The sequence below is a fragment of the Bombyx mori genome, chromosome 21 (assembly GCF_030269925.1).
Source record: "Bombyx mori chromosome 21, ASM3026992v2".
NCBI classification, from domain to species: Eukaryota; Metazoa; Arthropoda; class Insecta; order Lepidoptera; family Bombycidae; genus Bombyx; species Bombyx mori.
Window position 1 is genome coordinate 1,996,814 of NC_085127.1, and position 18,683 is coordinate 2,015,496.

The 18,683-nt window shown below is 37.1% G+C and overlaps 1 protein-coding gene and 1 long non-coding RNA gene across 2 annotated transcripts; one reads left to right on the forward strand and one right to left on the reverse strand.

The window, feature by feature from the left end:
• Window positions 1–4,690: 4,690 nt before the first annotated feature.
• LOC134200843 (uncharacterized) lies at window positions 4,691–7,798 on the reverse strand. The gene is made up of 2 exons (XR_009975914.1): window positions 7,490–7,798; window positions 4,691–5,011 (listed from the first exon to the last, which is right to left on the reverse strand). It is a non-coding gene; the product is annotated as an uncharacterized LOC134200843 (long non-coding RNA).
• A 5,755-nt stretch (window positions 7,799–13,553) lies between these two features.
• On the forward strand, window positions 13,554–18,221 carry COPE (coatomer protein complex subunit epsilon). The gene is given in 7 exon segments (NM_001172724.1): window positions 13,554–13,819; window positions 14,197–14,388; window positions 14,613–14,704; window positions 15,250–15,415; window positions 16,158–16,269; window positions 17,319–17,434; window positions 18,007–18,221. Coding segments are annotated over 7 exon segments (909 nt in total). The 5' UTR covers window positions 13,554–13,717; the 3' UTR covers window positions 18,136–18,221.
• The last annotated feature ends 462 nt before the right edge of the window (window positions 18,222–18,683 follow it).

An 18,683-nucleotide genomic window follows, 5' to 3' on the forward strand; every position in this document is an offset into this window, starting at 1 on the left:
ACCAGGTGGGCTGTGAGCTCGTCCACCTATCTAAGCAATAAAAAAGAAAAGGAAAAAAGTTATTTCAGTGTGCCATGTGGGCATCGATGACCTACACGGCAATAAATACACCCTAACGTACACCGCTAGTTATACCAGTCTATAATAATCCTGACACAAAAGAATCCGTTTTCATACCCGGTCAAGGGCAACGGGACCTATACAAATTACTATTAAAGTTAGTAACTGACGATGTTCTTAAGATTTTCTCACGGTACGCAGCTGTACTCAGTGCTACACGTCGACAATTGATTGCACCCCTCTGTCTGCGTTGGGTTCCTCTTTTTTTTTCGTGTAGTTGAGCTCTCGGGGCTCAAACTGGAGGTGTTGCTAACACTGGCCCTAGGAAGAGCAGTGCTTCGCAGAATCTACCACCGGATCAGAAACGGGACCCACTGAGAAGATCCGGCGAGAAACTCAGTGGGCTGTGTCTATGGATTAATTCACACGTCGAGCCCTTAGTCGAAAGCGACAGCTTCGACGAGGACGGTGACCGGTGCTGGAGGTACCTAAAAGCACCGTTAATGGATCGAGAGGATCCGTAATGACGTGTTTCGGGCGACTACGACTGTTTACCATTCGGTGCACAGGGTCAGGTATGTAATTTCTGGCGGCCATGACAAGAGGGTTTTCAAGTCGCGCCGCCTTCTCAAAGTGGCGCATTGATGCTGATGTATGTACTTACTGATTGAGACAAGCTCTAGATTATCATGGAGATCCACATTCCTTAAGAACCACAGTGCTCCTACACGGCTATCCTGAAAAATCGGCATTGAATAACATGAAGTGGGCTCCTCAATCAAACTATGTTAGATGGACTGTAATTGCGAACTGGATAATGGCGCTGTCATGCCCGTCTTGACACTTGGAATATCATACTTTATTGACATCGAAGTTAGCCTTAAGTCGATGACCACCGCTAGATCAGTTTAAATTCTTTGACGACAAAAGTCGAGCGTTTCGCGTGTGTACTTTGAGATGACCTCAAGCAATTCCTCAGAGCGAATAATAACGACTGCCTCATCCTTCAAACTGGAACGCATGACTTCTTTGTGACGGCGATAGGAACGGTCGTGGTCGCCCGGGCGAACTTACAATAAGCGCTAACGCTACTAATTGTGAAGCTTTTTTTTTGTTTAAATATTCCTCCCTTGGGGAACCCAACGGCTTATCTGTGCCCCTTGCGTCACGGTGATCTCTCATCATCAGGTGGGCTGTACGTATATCCGTCTATAAAGGCATTGAAGTGATTCGTGCGCATGGGGTGAGTACATATTAATTGCTCTAAATTAGGTGAAATTATGTTATAAATTGTTTTTTTTTTTTAATTTGCCTGTTGGTAAATTGAGCATTCATTCTTTCGTGGCCCCAAATCTCTTAATCAGCATCGATGTATTTCGATGTCATGATGTTATTCCGTTATCGTCCGCCGGAAGCGCGGTCAAGGACGGAGTCGCAACTTTGACGTTCAAACAAACTTACGTGTGTTTACGTGTGTCATATCCGGCTACTTGTCTGGACGCAAACATAAAAAAATATTTATTGTGAATTTTGAATTTTACTATATCAAAGGAAGTGTGAAAGTACCGGTACTTAACAAATTAAAGAGCGGACGGTTAGCGTGGTATGGACATGTGATGCGTAGAGAGAAGATGCATGTGACTATGTGATATATGGAAATAGTACTGCAAGGTAGAGGGAGAAGAGGGGGAAGAGGTCGAACGAAGAAGACATGGATGGAGTGTGTGAATGACGATATGAGAGAGAGAGAGAGGAGTGAGTGTTGAGATGACGGCTGATAGAAGATAATGGAAGAGAAAAATTTGCTGTGCCGACCCCACCTAGGTTAGGTTAAGGCGGAGAAAAAAAAGATTGTGAATTTTGATGTAAAAAACGCATTCATAGCGCAATTTTGTAATTTATTTAATTTATCACTACAACATATACTAATAAACAAATACTAATAAAATATTTCGAAATTCGATTTCGGTAAGCAGCGGCTTGGCTCCGCCCCTGGCATTGCTGAAGTCCATGGGCGACGGTAAACACTCACCATCAGGTGGGCCGTATGCTCGTCTGCCTACAAGGGCAATAAAAAAAAATCAAGATTATTTATTCTGAAGCCTCATTCTGGTGCACGATTAAAAATTTATTCAGTAAGATTCCTAGAAGACTCCGGTGTACTTGCACATATGTTTATTAATCCATTGCTATAGGTAAACTCCATAGCTTAAGTTAATAGCTTTCACGTCGTGATGCCCGTGGTCTCTGGTGTCTCCGGTAAATACGAAATTAAAAACAAAAATAACTAGTGATTTTACAGCGTATTCAATTATTATTTTTTATTTTTGAAGCACGTAACCTTGTACATAAACTTATGTCGGAGTTAACCTCGCAGCTTTTTACACGCCATTATGCCTTTTGTCATCTTACATTCCTGCGAACAATAAAGCTTAAATAAAATAATATTGACTGTAACACGATGATTCCCAAACAAATAATAAGCAAGTTACAACATATCAATTAACGTGATTGTGAGATAGGTAAATAATATAAATCCCTCTGTTTATGTATCGGGCACGTTTCCGTCTGAAACATCGGAAACGTTCGGGAATAAATCGGCTTACGTACAAGCTAGATGTTTGCCGTGACTTTTCTCGTGGTCTTTCAGAATATATCATCATTAAATCATAATCGGCAGCTAGTCACGTCTCGTGCATGAATAGGCCACGAATTGAAATGTTTACTGTCGAAAATATAAGTATATTAAAATAAAATGGTGGTAGGACCTCTTGTGAGTCCGCACGGGTAGGTACCACCACCCTGCCTATTTCTGCCGTGCAGCAGTAATGCGTTTCGGTTTGAAGGGTGGGGCAGCCGTTGTGACTATACTGAGACCTTAGAACTATATCTCAAGGTGTCTGGCGCGTTTACGTTGTAGATGTCTATGGGCTCCAGTAACCACTTAACACCAGGTGGGCTGTGAGCTCGTTCACACATCGAAGCAATAAAATAAAAAAAAAATGAAAACTTAATGTTAAGATCTCAAGATTAACATAAATTTCTTTATTGTTTTTTCTTATTGACTAGATGCGTGTACGATCACACGCCCCACCTAGTTTAGTGGTAAGTGGAGCTTGGAGACATCAACAACGTGCCGCCACCCACCTCGAGAAATGAGTTCAAGATCTCAAAACAACTGGTTACAATTTCCCGGCAGAAATGGACGGAGTGATTTTACCTACCCGGACGAGGTCACAAGACGCGGTACCACCAGTAAACACGTCTCGATATAATAACCCTGAAGCCAAAAGCAAAGCTCAATGACCCCGATTTTCATTTGTTTTTATTGTATTACACTGCGCGCCATGGAAAACGTATTCAACAATTTATTACGAGACTGCTCAGAAACAGTGATGAGCTAGTGAAGATTTATACAATACAGGCCAATTTGAATCTAACATTGAGAAAATTCATTGAGTCAAAAACATATAAAAACCTTTCAGGAGAAATTGTTCGAAGATTTTTTATGTTTTTTTAAATTAGACCTTTTTAACCCACCTACTGCCAGTACGCTCGGAGGACCATTCTGGTTTCACAAGGCGTGTAGGCGAAGCTCACAGACCTCAAAGAGAGAGGCGTTGCTTCTAATTTACCAACGGATCGGAACAGCAACCCACTGAGAGTATCCGGATAAAATCAGCAATTATATAATAACCATATGTATTTCTACACATAACAATTTTAATGATATATATGCGATCGAAAGAAAATCAGAGTTTCCCACTCAATATCTTCCGCCTACGCAGCCGATGTGTTTATTTTGATAATTGAGGCTCTAATAGCGACCGAGCCTTATATTCTGATATAGTATAAACTAGGTATTATCTGCGACTTCGTCCACGTGGTCAAGGAAAATTGTCAATATTTTTCTAAAGTGACACGTTATTTTTCTAAAGATAATAAAATCTATCTTCCCGTGGAAATGAGATGTTTTTTTTTCGAGATAAATGGTACCCTATGTCTTTTTCCTGACCTTAAACTATTGCTTAATAAGCTCACTTCAATTCGTTGCTTCGTTTCAACGCCAAAGAAACAAACATACACTCACATTTACGATACAATTAGCAATCTTTTTACTGATAGGGGCAACAGTAAGCACCACTATCTTGCCTATTTCTGCTGTGACGTAGTCATGCCGCCAAGTTTGAGGTTTTCAGGTCTTGGACAATATAATTGAGGCTTCGAACTCACAACTAACGTAAAAGCAAACAAAGTTTTCTTTTATTGCTACAGATATCCATCTACTTTACGACAGATATACTAAGTAATTTAAAATAAATGGAAATATGTAACTATTTAGTGAACCCGTAACAAATGCAAAGCCAGATTGAGGAAGCGCCCTGTATTGTTTTGCTTCAATAGACCACCGAGGATCACCGATGCTCACATAATAAATAGCAGGAGTACAGCTATGCCGTTGCTTAAATGTTTGCTCGAATCCAATCAATCATTTCTTCTTTTTTGTTTATCATGCGACTGGGAGATATTCCCGTGAGCACAATTGACGTTTTATCTAAGTATGCGATCCCAAGTCTAAGTCAAACTTTATTAAAAAAGTAACAATTACTAAGACAGTGAAAAAACACAATGCTTATAATAAGTATGTATTACGTAATCCGTAACAATTTCATTATGAATATTTTTATCGAAATCATCGAAGGAATTCCCCAAGGAAACGGCCTAGCTTCCTCCCTTCGATTTCGTCGTGCTAATTTCACCCCTATTGTCTTACAATAATGTTGATCTTGCTTTGTGATGTGAAAGTAGGTCGTCCGGGGTGATTGGCCGGGCCCTGTACTAAAGGGCGTCCGTCGATATTTCAAAGTTGAGCCTTTCGCTGGTTGATTTTTTTTGTTTTTTTAATTCACAAGTGCCGCGGCCATAGTATGTCACTTCTCGCCACGGTTGACTGCAAAATTAAATATAGGTTTAACTTGAATTTGATTTGAGTGCAAGTGACAATATAGAACAAAAAAAAACTCCTCGTTACGAGCATGAGGGTCAAGCGAAGACTTTTCTTCCTTTTTTAAAAAAAAGACACTTCTAGTTTTTGAACATATTGAGCTTTCTAGTTTCATATTGCTTAAAATACTAATATTATTCTTGTAAAAATTACCTAAAGGTATTATAAAATAGCATCAACAGATTCCTACGGTGGTTTAACTGAAATAGCATGCTCCTGGTAAAAAAAATCATTGTAAATAAAATTTGCGACATTAATCATAGCGAAACTATATATCTTATTTTTTTAATTAGACAAAGCGACCTTTCATGAAACTCGCATTGGATGTTCTAGGTATATCCACTTGGAACGGAAGTAAGCTTCGCGACTGAAACAGATTATCGGTTAATATTTTTTTTTAGCTACCTTCGATGGAAGACAAACGCACAGGCAACTTTGATGGAAATCAACAATGCCATATGTCATAGAGTAGGCTTATTCCATTTCAGAGCCGTTTGGTACGTGGCAAAAACATCGTTATGCGACAGAGTGCAGTGGCTACAAGCGTTGTCGACGTCGCCCTAAACACGTCATTACGGATCCACCCAATCCATCAACGATGCTTTAAGGTACCACAAGCACCGGTCACCGTCCTCGTCGAACCCGTCGCTTGCGACGAAGGGCTCGACGAGTAAATTAACCCATAGACACAGCCGACTGAGTTAGCAACACTCCCGGTTTGAGCCCCGTGAGCTCACCTACATCTCAAGGAAAACCTGATATAGCCTCTCAAGGCTATCAGCATAGGTAGGAAAAAAAGAAAACCTACAAGCAATAGCGGTTCGGTGAACTTAGTTTCATGACAAATGTTGCTGCGATGGTAGAACGGAGGTGACGATTATCTCAATCAATGCCGCAGAGAACTTCTTACCGTTTATACGTTAATATTCGATGATATATAAGTAAAATTATAATCCATCGAGTGAAGACCGGCCCGAAGGAGTAGGTACTTTAGATCGTGTATAAAAGTATATCGCATCGAACAATACCCAGAGGCAGGTAGTGGATTTTTTTCACTTGGCCCTTTCGAGAGAACATCTGCACAAAACCCGAGGCAGATGCAAGACGAGATCCTTTGTGAGAACCGAGTTTTTTTTTTAAGATGCTGAGATAAAGGATGCATCCGAGGAATCGATTTTTGAGCATCGAAAATGATTTCCTTTGCGTGTATCCTGTTTTTTTTTTTTTAGTAAAGTTTATGCAACGGAAGCACTTTGCTGGTTTTATTGTAAGGAAATATCCGGGTTTTTATGTAATGAGATCAGTTTTTTTACCGGTCGATTCCGAGATGATGTTCCGTTGGATCGGTTTTACAGCTTTGGAGCTAAAGCAATAGAACATAATCATATCAGGTCGTTCGTATGATTTTTTAATTAATACAAGTATTTGTAGTAGTAGACAGTAGTATTAGTGATAGTAGTAGCAGTATCAGTAGTGGTAATTATTAGCTTGTTCGGAAACGATATCTAAGAGGCAGAGACGCGAGCGTACGAAAAGATTGAAGAGGCTCAGATTGTTCATGGGAATAATTTGTTTTGGAACACGCAACGAACTTAATAAGGAGACATATTAAATGATTCTATCTCTAATACACAATATTCATATTCCTCCAGAACTGTAGCTCGGAATTAACCAGAAAAAGCATAAAGTTTGATCATCGTATTCAGAAAATAGGTTTGTAGACGGTTCCCGAATCTTCAGAATTTCTTCGGAACCGTTAAGGGTGAGTACAGGCAAAGGGTCGGGACCCTTGACGAGCCCTTGCCGCAGCTGCCCGGGTCGTTGACCTTTGCGCTAATTCCGCCCAGTTTAACGGCATGGGTATTCACGAAATTTCGCGGTTTTTCCGCTTCCGACAAACATTGTGATGTTAATGTGTCAAGAACTAGGGAAAATAGCGGAAGCTACGACTAATGGAAAGTTTCCTTCTTGTATGTCATGTTGTCCTGGTACATGATTTATTATTAATACTAATTTACATAAATCGTTAATAAATAATAATATAATTTTTGTTACTATTATTCGATTCAATAAATAAAAATAAAGTTAAATCGATCAACAAATACAATTTTATATTAATAATAACAAAACACTATTTACCTATTGACGAAACATGATATTATCTAAAGAAAAGTGTCTAAGAATAGTTTACCCCAAAACAAGTAGAAATTTCATGTCAATAACACAGCACAAATGTACGTGAAAACTTTGCTCTCGTAACAAAATGGTTATATTAGTGATTCTCATACAAATTCACTGATAATTTTTTAGATTCTTAGTTAAAATAAGCTTATCCAGATAATTTTCTTTGATAATAATCTAAACGAGTTAAAATAATCGAAACGATACAGCTTCTTGAGGCCATTGCTACCAGTTTTATCTTACCTTACTTTTAGCACGCAACTTCACTCCTTGCTCTGGTTTTTAACTAGATTATTGATCGTATTGTGCTACAATCTAAAGAGCGGAACAGTTATAATTCCGAGACAATTGAGATTTCAGTTTATATCTCAAAATGGGCATGAATTTATGGATATGGCATAGTATGGAGCTCATCTGTTATTAAACGTAACTTCTTAAATAGAACGAATGTACCTATTAAATATTTATTGGTATGATTATGCAGAAGTAGAATTGCTTACAGATTTTTTTTTAAAGATTTCATGGCCTAGTAATGTGACCTTTAAGCCAAGTCTTCTGTTTTCTTCTTACATTCTGTTATAATATGAAATATGAGATAGATTAATCGATTTTAATCAATTGGGACGATATTAAATGTAATGAGATGAGATAGAATAAAATATAGTCTCAGTAAAATGGTGGTTGTTTATTGAGATTTTTCAGTGGGCATTTTGGAAGAACCCGAGAAGTCTCCAGCGGTTTTATTTAGTCTTCGAATATTTTTGCACTAACATAGATGCTAATTTGTTAATAACCCAAAGCTATTACACATTTCAACCTGAAGAAACACTATATGAACAAAATAATATAATTCACACAACTTGGCTTCTCGCGTTCCCGCCAAAAGTCTAATATTTACAGATAATCTAACATATTGAGACACAGATTAATACAGCGCAACAAAAACTTGGCTATATTTGAAAAAAAAAATGTTTTTGAGGGAATACTTACATATTTTCTGACTAGTAAACAATCCATGCAAAAAGTCCTTTCAAAGCTTTTGATACCGATTTCTTTCCCACAAAACTTTCAACCGCGCTTCGTTCCTACTAATAAAGGCAATATTCGCTTTGCAAATTTCTTTCATTCGATCGAGACTAAGGTGAGGGACTTTCTCAGGGCGCTCGGCTAGCAGCTGCCACTGCACCGGTCCCACTTGCATTCAAACGAACGTCTTTTGAACTTGAAAATTCTGACGGTTGAATTTTGAATGAGTTCATTCGGAGCGCGCGCAATGTCTTTCGTTTGAGTTCCTCGCTTTTATGACCCTGGTAGTTTTTTATACGACACATTTTAAGTTTTGAACTTTTGAAGTATCGAAAAATCTTAAAAAATAAGTAAATATTAAATTTTAATCGAAAGTTGCTTAACTGGCCATCATCCTCCACAGAAAAAAACATAGAATTCCTTTAAAAAGGCTTTTATTTTCTTCTAAATTACTTATCTTTGCAAATTAAAGTTGACGGCCTTTATGAGTTCCCAAAATTGACAATAAACACAAAAACTGAATACTAGATAAAACAAACACCTTAGCTATTGTGCTAAAGTTTTTGTTAACGAAAACAAAGCTCCATTCAGGGTTTCGAAGTGTAAAAATGCAATAAGCCGTTTTCCAAAAAACAATGCGAGGGTGTAAAACCGAACATTATGCCTTTGCACCTAAAATTAAGATAACACATTGCAATCACCAGAGTTTGGGTTCCGCAGATTTTCTTCAAAAATGAAACGAAACAGATATTTATGAAATCAATTTCTAACTTAGTATGAAAAGTGGTTACCGGAACCTAGAGACCTTGGGACATGAAACAGAAAAGTAAATTTTATAACTCACCTTTCAAACCGCAATGAATTACTGCTTCCCGGCAGAAAAGGGCAGGGTGGTGGCACCTACCCGTGCGGGCTCACAGAACACTCTATGACCAATAATTACGCAAAGTACCTAAAATTTTTACGGGTTTCATTTTTATTACACGATGATAATCATTCAGCGTGGAACTCATTCGTGAACATATATCGTGTATTTTATCGGATTAGAAAAATTGAAACTAGCCTGGGTATTCGAACACTGACAGTCGCTTCGCTGGATACAAGAACATCAGGCGTCTTCTCCTTGAAGCCACGACGAATTTTCTTCCAGCTACATATCTCCAGATTACGCGACCTGGGCTCCGTAGACCTTACATTAGACGCCTTCAGCTCTAACGCTAGGAGTAGGCTTAGGGACCCCGGTAACCGTACTCGTCGGAGTTGGCAAAGAGTTCGACGTGCAACTTAACCCATGCATCAGCCAGCTGAGTTTTTCGCTGGATCTTCTCAGCGGATCGTGATTCCGATCCGGTAGTAGATTCATTCTCGAATCAGTTGCTGTTGAGTTGTTAGGTCTCCTTTTGAGGCGCTCCTGGCTGAGGCTTCGCTCGCTCAACTGTCCTGATGAAACTGAAAAGGCCTCTGGGCTACAAGTAAGCCCTCATTCATAAAAAAAAAATTCGATTTCAGTAATTACAATAGTATCATTCGTTTCAATTTGAAGTTAGTACACGACAAGAGATGACGCATGGCTTATAAATATTATAATAATACACGTTAGTACATACTTTCCAAGTTCATTATTATTTTAATTAGTTAGTTTAGTGACCCAAACGTTGTAGAAATTGCGTAGTAGATTGAAACTCTTCATTTTTTCATTTATTTGCCTTTATCTGTATTTTTTCGTTCAAACTAATGAGCTTACAAAAAATACAGCTGTTGTATACATACATAAAACGTATTACATTTAATACGTTTTATGAATACTTGGATGAATATGGTATAATGACAATACGATGATTAAATGAACTTAATCCTATGTATTCCTTATCGTTTCTGTCATTGTTAACTGATTACAACAGGGACAAAGGAAGTTTAAGATTTTAACACTATGTTTTTGTATTTGGATCCATTTTACGCCATTATTCACGTGATTCGTACAAACACTGGTGGAAACTTAAGGTAATGTTTGTTTGTGTGTGTTTTTGTCCTTCTTTTACATCAAATCGATGTAACGGATTAACACATTTTTTTTAAAGTGATAGTTTTAGATCAGATATATTTAGATCAGTATAGGTTACTTTTTATTTCGAAAAAAAAACGTTTCATTCCCACGGGAAACTAACTACACAGACATTTTTCGTTGACCACGCCGACGAATCCGCCGGTAACAGCTAGTATGTATATATTATTTTGAAGTTTCTACTATATTAAACGCTTTTAGTTTTATGTAATTAATTTCTTGAATCTATGGTGGTGTTTGAAGAAAGATTTCAAACAAACGTCTTTTTAAAAATAATTCAATCTCCAGACGCTTAAAAGATCTGGTAAGTTAATAATACCTATTATATAAATATATAGATTTTTTAAATTTATAACACATTTTAATATTGTAAAAAGATTAATTCATTGTAGTTGTATGAACTAGAAGCAAGATCAGAACTAGAAGAAAAGACCAGGTGTTTGGATTTATTAACTACCTGGTACTTGGGTTTTTACCTGAGCAATTGTAATCGAGGTATTGTCCATATTTTTTTGTGTGTTTGGATGGTACGTACATTGTACCTGCAACTCCTACAACAGTCACTTTGAATTAAAAACTATAGAGGAACTTGGGTCGTTTTGGCTCGACTAGTTTTTTTCTTTCTTTCGAATATACATGAAGCTGCGCTTTCAATACATAAGTCCTATTATTGTTAGGTACGTCTCTTGTTACCCTTATTCTACAAGATGGAGTCGGCGCAACATTTCAATGTAGTGTGATTTAAAATAACAACCGACCACTGAACTAATTTTTCTTCTTCTTAATTTTTTCAGTATGGCAATCGACACCTTGTTTTTTTTCTTTCCTACCTATTTTGATTGCTTAAGGGGCTATTTCAACTGCGTGCAGACGGGTAGGTGAGCACACAGGCCCAACCTGAGAGAGTTTGTTAACACTAGAGCAGTGTTTCGCCGAGTCTACCACAGGATCGGAATCGCGAACCCACTGAGAAGATCCGGCGAGAAACTCAGTGGCCTTTGTCTATGGGAGATCTTGCCACGACGTTGTTGCCAGTGTCGAGTTAATGTAGTCTTTTATTATTATTACATACCCACACATACTCTGATAAATGAAAAATGAATTCCCAAATGAATCCCGCAAAAAATTATCGAACTTCTGTCAAACAGTATCGCATTTGATGATGAAGACTGCTTAAACCCGTGCTAATTTGCCACTTTTTTTTATAAAATTATTACTATTTTTTTATCTGTGTTTGTTTTTTGTCCTTCTCTCACGTCGACAAGAAGCAACTGATTGACGTACTTTTTTAAAGTTATAGTTTTAGGTGGGATAGGCTACCTTTTATTCCGAAAAAAATCGCATTCCCACGGGAAACTGTTTTATTAATTGAATTATTGATTCATACTTTTTTATGACCACATGGATGAAGCTGCGGGTAGCTGCTAGTGATAAATAAAGTGTAATATTGCAATTTTGTAAAAAAAATCTTAAGATATTAGAACCAAGTGTGAAAAAAATTGGAATATTTAGGCCATTAAATAGGCCATTAACAAAATACCAGTTTATGTTTGGCTTTAAACCAACCGGGCGAAAATTTAAGTACAGTTGCCTAACAACTGTTTTTGGAGCCCGTCACATTTTAGCGCCGCAAGCCTAAGGATGAAGGGCTTAAACCTAAATCCGCCACATCCTAGCATAGCCTCACTCCATGTATTCCTGTAATTGCATTATGAGAGGGGCAAAGGGTTTCAACGGGAAATGTCCAGCTGCGTAATTATTAAAAAAATGTTGTAATAGCATAAGACCATTGCCAATCCGTACCTACTGGTGATTTTAAGCTACATCATGGTAATTCTGTCACAAAGGTCACAAAGTATTATCCGTTTCGGTATGAAGAATCTCAACCTCATGTCTCAAGAGGAGAGGGTATAACACACTAGGTGAATTGTGTGGAAAAATCTAAAGACAAATAACATAACTTAATAAAGTAGGTAATTAATAAAGAAAAAGATGCACTAATTTACGGCCTTAAATAATAATGTTGGTGTATAATATGGTGGCTACGATATTTACAATGAACACTTTCTAATTTATTAACCAAATGGTACTTTTTCTTGTTTGATTCACTTTGAGTTTTTCTTTAGCTGGCGCCCTCTGTTTTTTGAGACAATATGATAGCACCAAGATTGCAACAAAGGTAGTTTCGAAATGCATCAATAGGTGGACATTTGAAATTTCACATTCTCATCAGTTTTTTAATGGATATTCTCACAACATACAATGTATTCACTACTCGCTCAACGCTAGCATAACTCTCTAGGTTACTAGTTAGGAAAAAAATGAATTCACTGAAAAATATCAGATTTGTTATTCTTTCCCGATTGGTTCGTTTCTAAAAAATTTAACAATCAGAAAATTTATGTCTGTCAGTCCAAAAATAGATGTCACTGTTTTACAGAAACCGTTCTTGCTGTACACGAAATTATTGTTTTTAAACCTCTTTATAATTAATATCTAAATGAATAGTTAGATATTTTTACGTAACTTTTGTAAACATTTTCATTTATTAACCTGTAGAAAATATTTTTTACATATTATAACTTTAAACCACTAAGTGAATCCAACATTTAATTTATTTCATTCAAAAATACGCGCTATTGGAATTGCAAATGCATTGCATTTGTTAGTGCCTAGTATTGTGGTAGCATTACTTATACTTTTAGTATTAATTTGATCAAGCTGTGCGAAATGTTTTATTTTGTTAGTTTAGTAAATCTTAGGCACGATAATAGAAGGTTTTGAATTATTCACATATGTGAAAGTGCATAAGTGTTTTTCAAAAAATCATAATTGGTGGATGTGGGCGTCACGTTCTTTCAAATATGTACTCCTTTGAAATCTTAGTAATTTTTTAGTTACAGTTTTATTTTACCATATCTCATCTATTTAACGGCCGTCTGGTGTAGTGGTAAGTGACATGGTCACTACACAGGGGGGTCGCGGGTTCGAATCCCGCCAAGGGAAGATATTTTATGATAAATATAAATGTCTTTTCCAGGGCTATGGATGTCTATTAAATATATGTATGTGTATAATAAAAATCTTACATTTATATCCGTTATCTGGTACCTGTAACACAAGTTCTTTACGAACTTATCACGGGACCAGTTAACGTGGCGTGATTGTTAGTAAATATTTATTTATATTTATTTATTTATTATTATTTCACTTTTGTTTGATTTCAAATTCAATTTAATTATTCATACAACAGATATGACTTTCATTTACGTTACAAAATAGTTTATGTATGGGCTAAGCTTCCTTTGCTTCTTCAAAGGACGTATTAAACACGAAACAATGAAGTCTGTGCAAGTCTGTGGTTCTTGTTGTAAGTTGTCAAAATGGCACGTCATCAGCAAGATGTTGATGAACTTTTCGATGTAAAAAATGCATTTTATGTTGGAAATTATCAGCAAGCTATTAATGAGGCACAAAGCGTTAGCGTAAGTCATCACTAGAAACTTTCTATAACCATTAAATTATTATGCAAGTGTATAATTAAGCGCTCTTCGGTGGCGGATAAACCGACCATGTTTTTCGATGTAAATCTCCGAAAACAATACATGTTGTGTTTGTAGATTAATATTATACAGATCTACTTAACTTTAATGTAACTTTGGTACCGGAAGGATAACTTAACTTTCGAAATATTATTACAAGAAAATTTTCTCTCGTAGACAGAAATTACACCATAAATTAAAGAGGATATTATAGAATTTACAATTTTTTGCATTGAAAGAATGAAATTATTGATCCTTCTGACATGCCAATAGTAAAATCATCATAGAGCTAAATTTATTGATTTAAACACCTCTTGCAGCCTTCTACACCCCTGGTAGCACTCCAACGCGATGCATTCCTATATCGTTCCTACATTGCCCAGGGTAACTACAGGATAGTGCAACAAGAACTAAAGACTGCAGATCCTATGCTACAGCCATTGAAGAGTTTGGTAGATTACTTACTACCTGATGCCAATAAATCTGCCATTGTTGCTGATATTGATGCTCGAGTATGTAATTATAAAAAGTTACTTATAAAGTATGTTGGTGCTTGTTATTACATTGAAAAAAAAAAGACCAGAACTAATAGAATTTGAGCAGGGAAATATACATGTTAGCTATGGAGTTTTTACTTGTAATTAGAGTTCAAGAGTATTAAATATAGTTATTGTAGATTTTTAATATTGACTTGGCTAAAACAACAAAATCTTAAACTGTACCTATGACATTTTAGGTAGCTAAAGGTACGGAACTGTCCAATGAAATATTCTTGATTGTGGCTGCAACAATTTACTATCATGAAGATAATTATGAAGCTGCATTAAAGTGAGTAGTGTATTACAATAATAAATATTCTCAGATGGATGTAGTGCTAGCACTACAAGTAGGTATAGGGATCTTAGTAAACCTGCTCATTTAACTCATTGAAGAATTTTACGTAAATTGTAACCCATACATCAGCTCACTGAGTTTCTTCGTGGATCTTCTCAGCTGGTCACGATTTTTGTTCAATAGAATAATTGTAGATGCATTATTGAAGCAATTGCCTCTGAACTGATAAGTATCCTGTGGAGGCGCTGGAGCAGCTGTTACCAAATCCCACCTCTCTGTGCTGAGCCTGTTTTCACCCACTATTCTGGTTATACTGAAAATACTTTAAAGCCATTTGTATTCTAAAAAAATATTACATTTAAAACAAATTCTACTACTCATGAGAAAGAACATTTAGGGTAGGTCTAGGTACAATATAATATATACACAATAATACAAATAAAAATATATACACAAAATTGTCTTGAAATATATCCTGACATATGTGTTAAAACTTTCAATTGAGTTAAAAGAATAATAGCTGAATGTAAATTTTATAGAATCCTTCATAATGCTGAATCGCTGGAACTAAGAGCGTTCACACTCCAGTGCCTATTGGCTATGAATAGACCAGACCTTGCACGCAAACAACTGAAGTTGCTGCAGGACATTGAAGATGACGGCACTTTGACGCAGCTAGCACAAGCATGGCTGAATCTAATTCAGGTGACTTGAAATTGTTTTTGGTGATATATGATTTTGAAGGGTGACTTGTAACATTTCGTTCATATTATTCAGCACAAACATTTCATGGTTGAATTTAATATTTAAATTAGTGACATTCAAAGTTCATAATATTTTACCTGTGGTGTGACTGATTATCATTTCTCTGGTATGATATTACAGATCATATTTTGAGGATCTTAAACATAATAAGAATATGCGAGTAGCGTCCAGACTTTCTTCTACTTCTGTGTCTTTGTGTTTACAGTAGCAATAACCTCATTTAATTTCCTACCAAACACACTAATTCTTACACCCAGATCCTCCTAATGTAAGACAATACTTATGGTAGCGGAGGTAGACCATCCTGTATGTATGCTGTATTTACAGTCAAAGTTCTATTGTGATGCTTGCTTAATATATTTTAAACTATTTTTATTTTGAGTGATGTTGATGAGCATTTAAATTCAAAGTGCATTTGTAGGTTGGATCAATGGATATCAAAAACACGCATTAATTAATATAGTTAAAATTTTGATATTTTTTTCTAATATCTTAGTATAGTTACAACGGCTGGGAAGGGTGGGGCCTTTCAAACCGAAAAGCATTACTGCTTCGCGCCAGAAATAGGCAGGGCGGTGGTACATACCCGTGCGGACTTACAAGAGGTCCTATCACCAGTAAAAAAGTTGTTTGCAGATTAAACCAGATGTTTGCAGATTAATGTAAAGTTTCCATTGTACAGGGCGGCCCTGGTATCCAAGACGCACACTACAGCGTGATGGAGTTATCTGAACGCCTCGGTTCACTGGGACCTGGTCCGGCCTCTCTCGGTGCTGGGGCTGCAGCTGCCAGAGGTCAACACTGAAATGATTATCTCTATAATTTTAAATAACTTATACGATCACAGCTCCCAATCCTCATTAACCCTTTGACTGCCGTGTAGGTCACCGGTGCCCTACGCGGCGCACTGAAATAATTACGTCGCTTTCTGCTACTAAGCGCCTGGTTTACCTAATTTTGCCTTCTTTTGTTTGTTAATGTATGTTTTAGACTTTTAGTTCTTTTAAAAAAAATAGATTCATTCTCAGTATCTGCGGATTGGTCATTCCCAAAGTCTACTAAGATTCCGGCGCCGTAGTATGTAGATCGAGGAGATAAATCGTCATAATGACTTCAGTGCACCGCGTAGGGCACCGGTGACCTATGTGGCAGTCAACGTGGTAAGAGCCAGTAAAGTGTGACAAGAATAATATACCGTCAACTGTGGTGTTTTACACACAAATATGGGTAACCCGCCATTGTTTAACATTTTGAATAGATACAGTAGTGGAACCAATATTTGCAGGTTAAAAATGATTGGTGGTGCGATGACCTCCGAACGGTGGCCGTCAAGAGGTGAATGAGGAGAGCCAAAGACCGGGCTCAGTGGTGTGGATTGGGAGAGGCCTATGTCCAGCAATGGACGACTGTGGGCTGATGATGAAGATGATGATAATGAAAAATAAATAATAGTTTAAAAAAACTAACAAAATACGCTTTTATAGAAAATCCAACAAAAAAATAGAAAATAAATCTTAATAAATTCGAATTAAAAATAGTGTGAGAAAAGATGATTTTATTGTAAAAAATGCGTGGGGTGCATGGTATCAGTAGTTATAAATATTTTATGAACAGATATTATGAGTAGAAGAAGGGTTATTTTGATAATATCCTGAAAAGCACCCCACGCTTTTTACAATAAAATCATTTTTTCTCAAAATTATGTTCAAAGATTCCATTACAAACATACATACACACGTCTGAAGCTAATAAAAGCGTATTAAAAATGTCCTATATGTTACTGATGAGACAAGTGACCGGTAAAATGTGTTGTGTAAGGGTAGTAATACGTTGCAATGTGCAGGTATGTGGGAAGAGGCTGAACAGCAACTGACAGACGCAGCGTCCCGCGCCCCACAGCACGCCGACCTGCTGCTCGGCCTTGCGCTCACCGCGGCGCATCTCGGGAAACCACCGGAGGTGAGTCCACTGTTTGTTGTTATGGAGGTATACGATAAAGGAAAGATCTTCCACCGAGCGGGTGATATTAGACCAATGGTCCGATTTTTGAAGTGAAACTTCTTTTTTCAAACTCGATGTAACGATCTATTGATAAATAACAACACGTCATCTACGCAGCACTTTTACTGCCATCACGATTACACGTTTCGATATTTGTTTTCGCTATTTCACAATAGACGGCGTTACTCGTGTCGACACGACGCATCTAAAACATCCTAACCCACAGACACAGCCCAGTAAGTTTCTCGCCGGATCTTCCCAGTGGATCGCGTTTCCGATCCGGTGGTAGATTCTGCGAAGCACGGCTCCTGCTAAGGCCAGTGTTAGCAACGTTCTCAGGTTTGAGCCCCGCGAGCTCACCTACTAATTCTGCGAATCTAGTATAACACCTCGAGGTTACTAGAATAGATAGATAGAAGAAAACGAACATCCCCAAACTACCTACCGATCGTTTTGATATGCGTTTTGCTATTTGACGATAGATGGTGTTACTTGTACCGACACAATAGAATTCCCTTTCTGTTTCACAGGTGTCGGCCCGATACCTGGCCCAGTTGCTCGACAGCCACCCCCAGCATCCCTTCGTGAAGGAATACAAGGCCAAGACGGACGAGTTCCAACGTCTGGCCGCGCAGTACCAACCCTCAGTGGCTAGTTAAACGCATGGTGTATATGTAATACGAACCTATGTAAACGTATTAAATATGTGTATTAAAACGTGTTAAATAAAGATTTATTCCATTTATTTCATTTTATTAAATAGAATTTTATTGGCTAAACTAATGCACGGCTTCTCTTTTATATATAAATAACTAGCGACCCGCTCTCGCTTCGCTTCGGAAACTGTAATTTATTATTGATTTCTCCACTATTTAATGGATGTTATTATACATATAAAACTTCCTCTTCAATCACTCTATCTATTAAAAAAACCGCATCAAAATTCGTTACGTAGTTTTTAAAAGATTTAAGCATACATAGGGACAGAGAAAGCAACTTTGTTTTACAGTATGTAGTGATTACATCATTGATTTTATAGAACTAAAGCGATTCAAAAGATTAAACTATATTGTCTAATTTTGCAAATGAATTGTGGAAGTTTGTTAAACTTTGTGTTTTTATTTAGAAAATGACTGAGACACCAGAGGTGTTGTGAAGTCTTTACATTATATTAAATTAACTGCATTACGGATTCGACGCACACGCC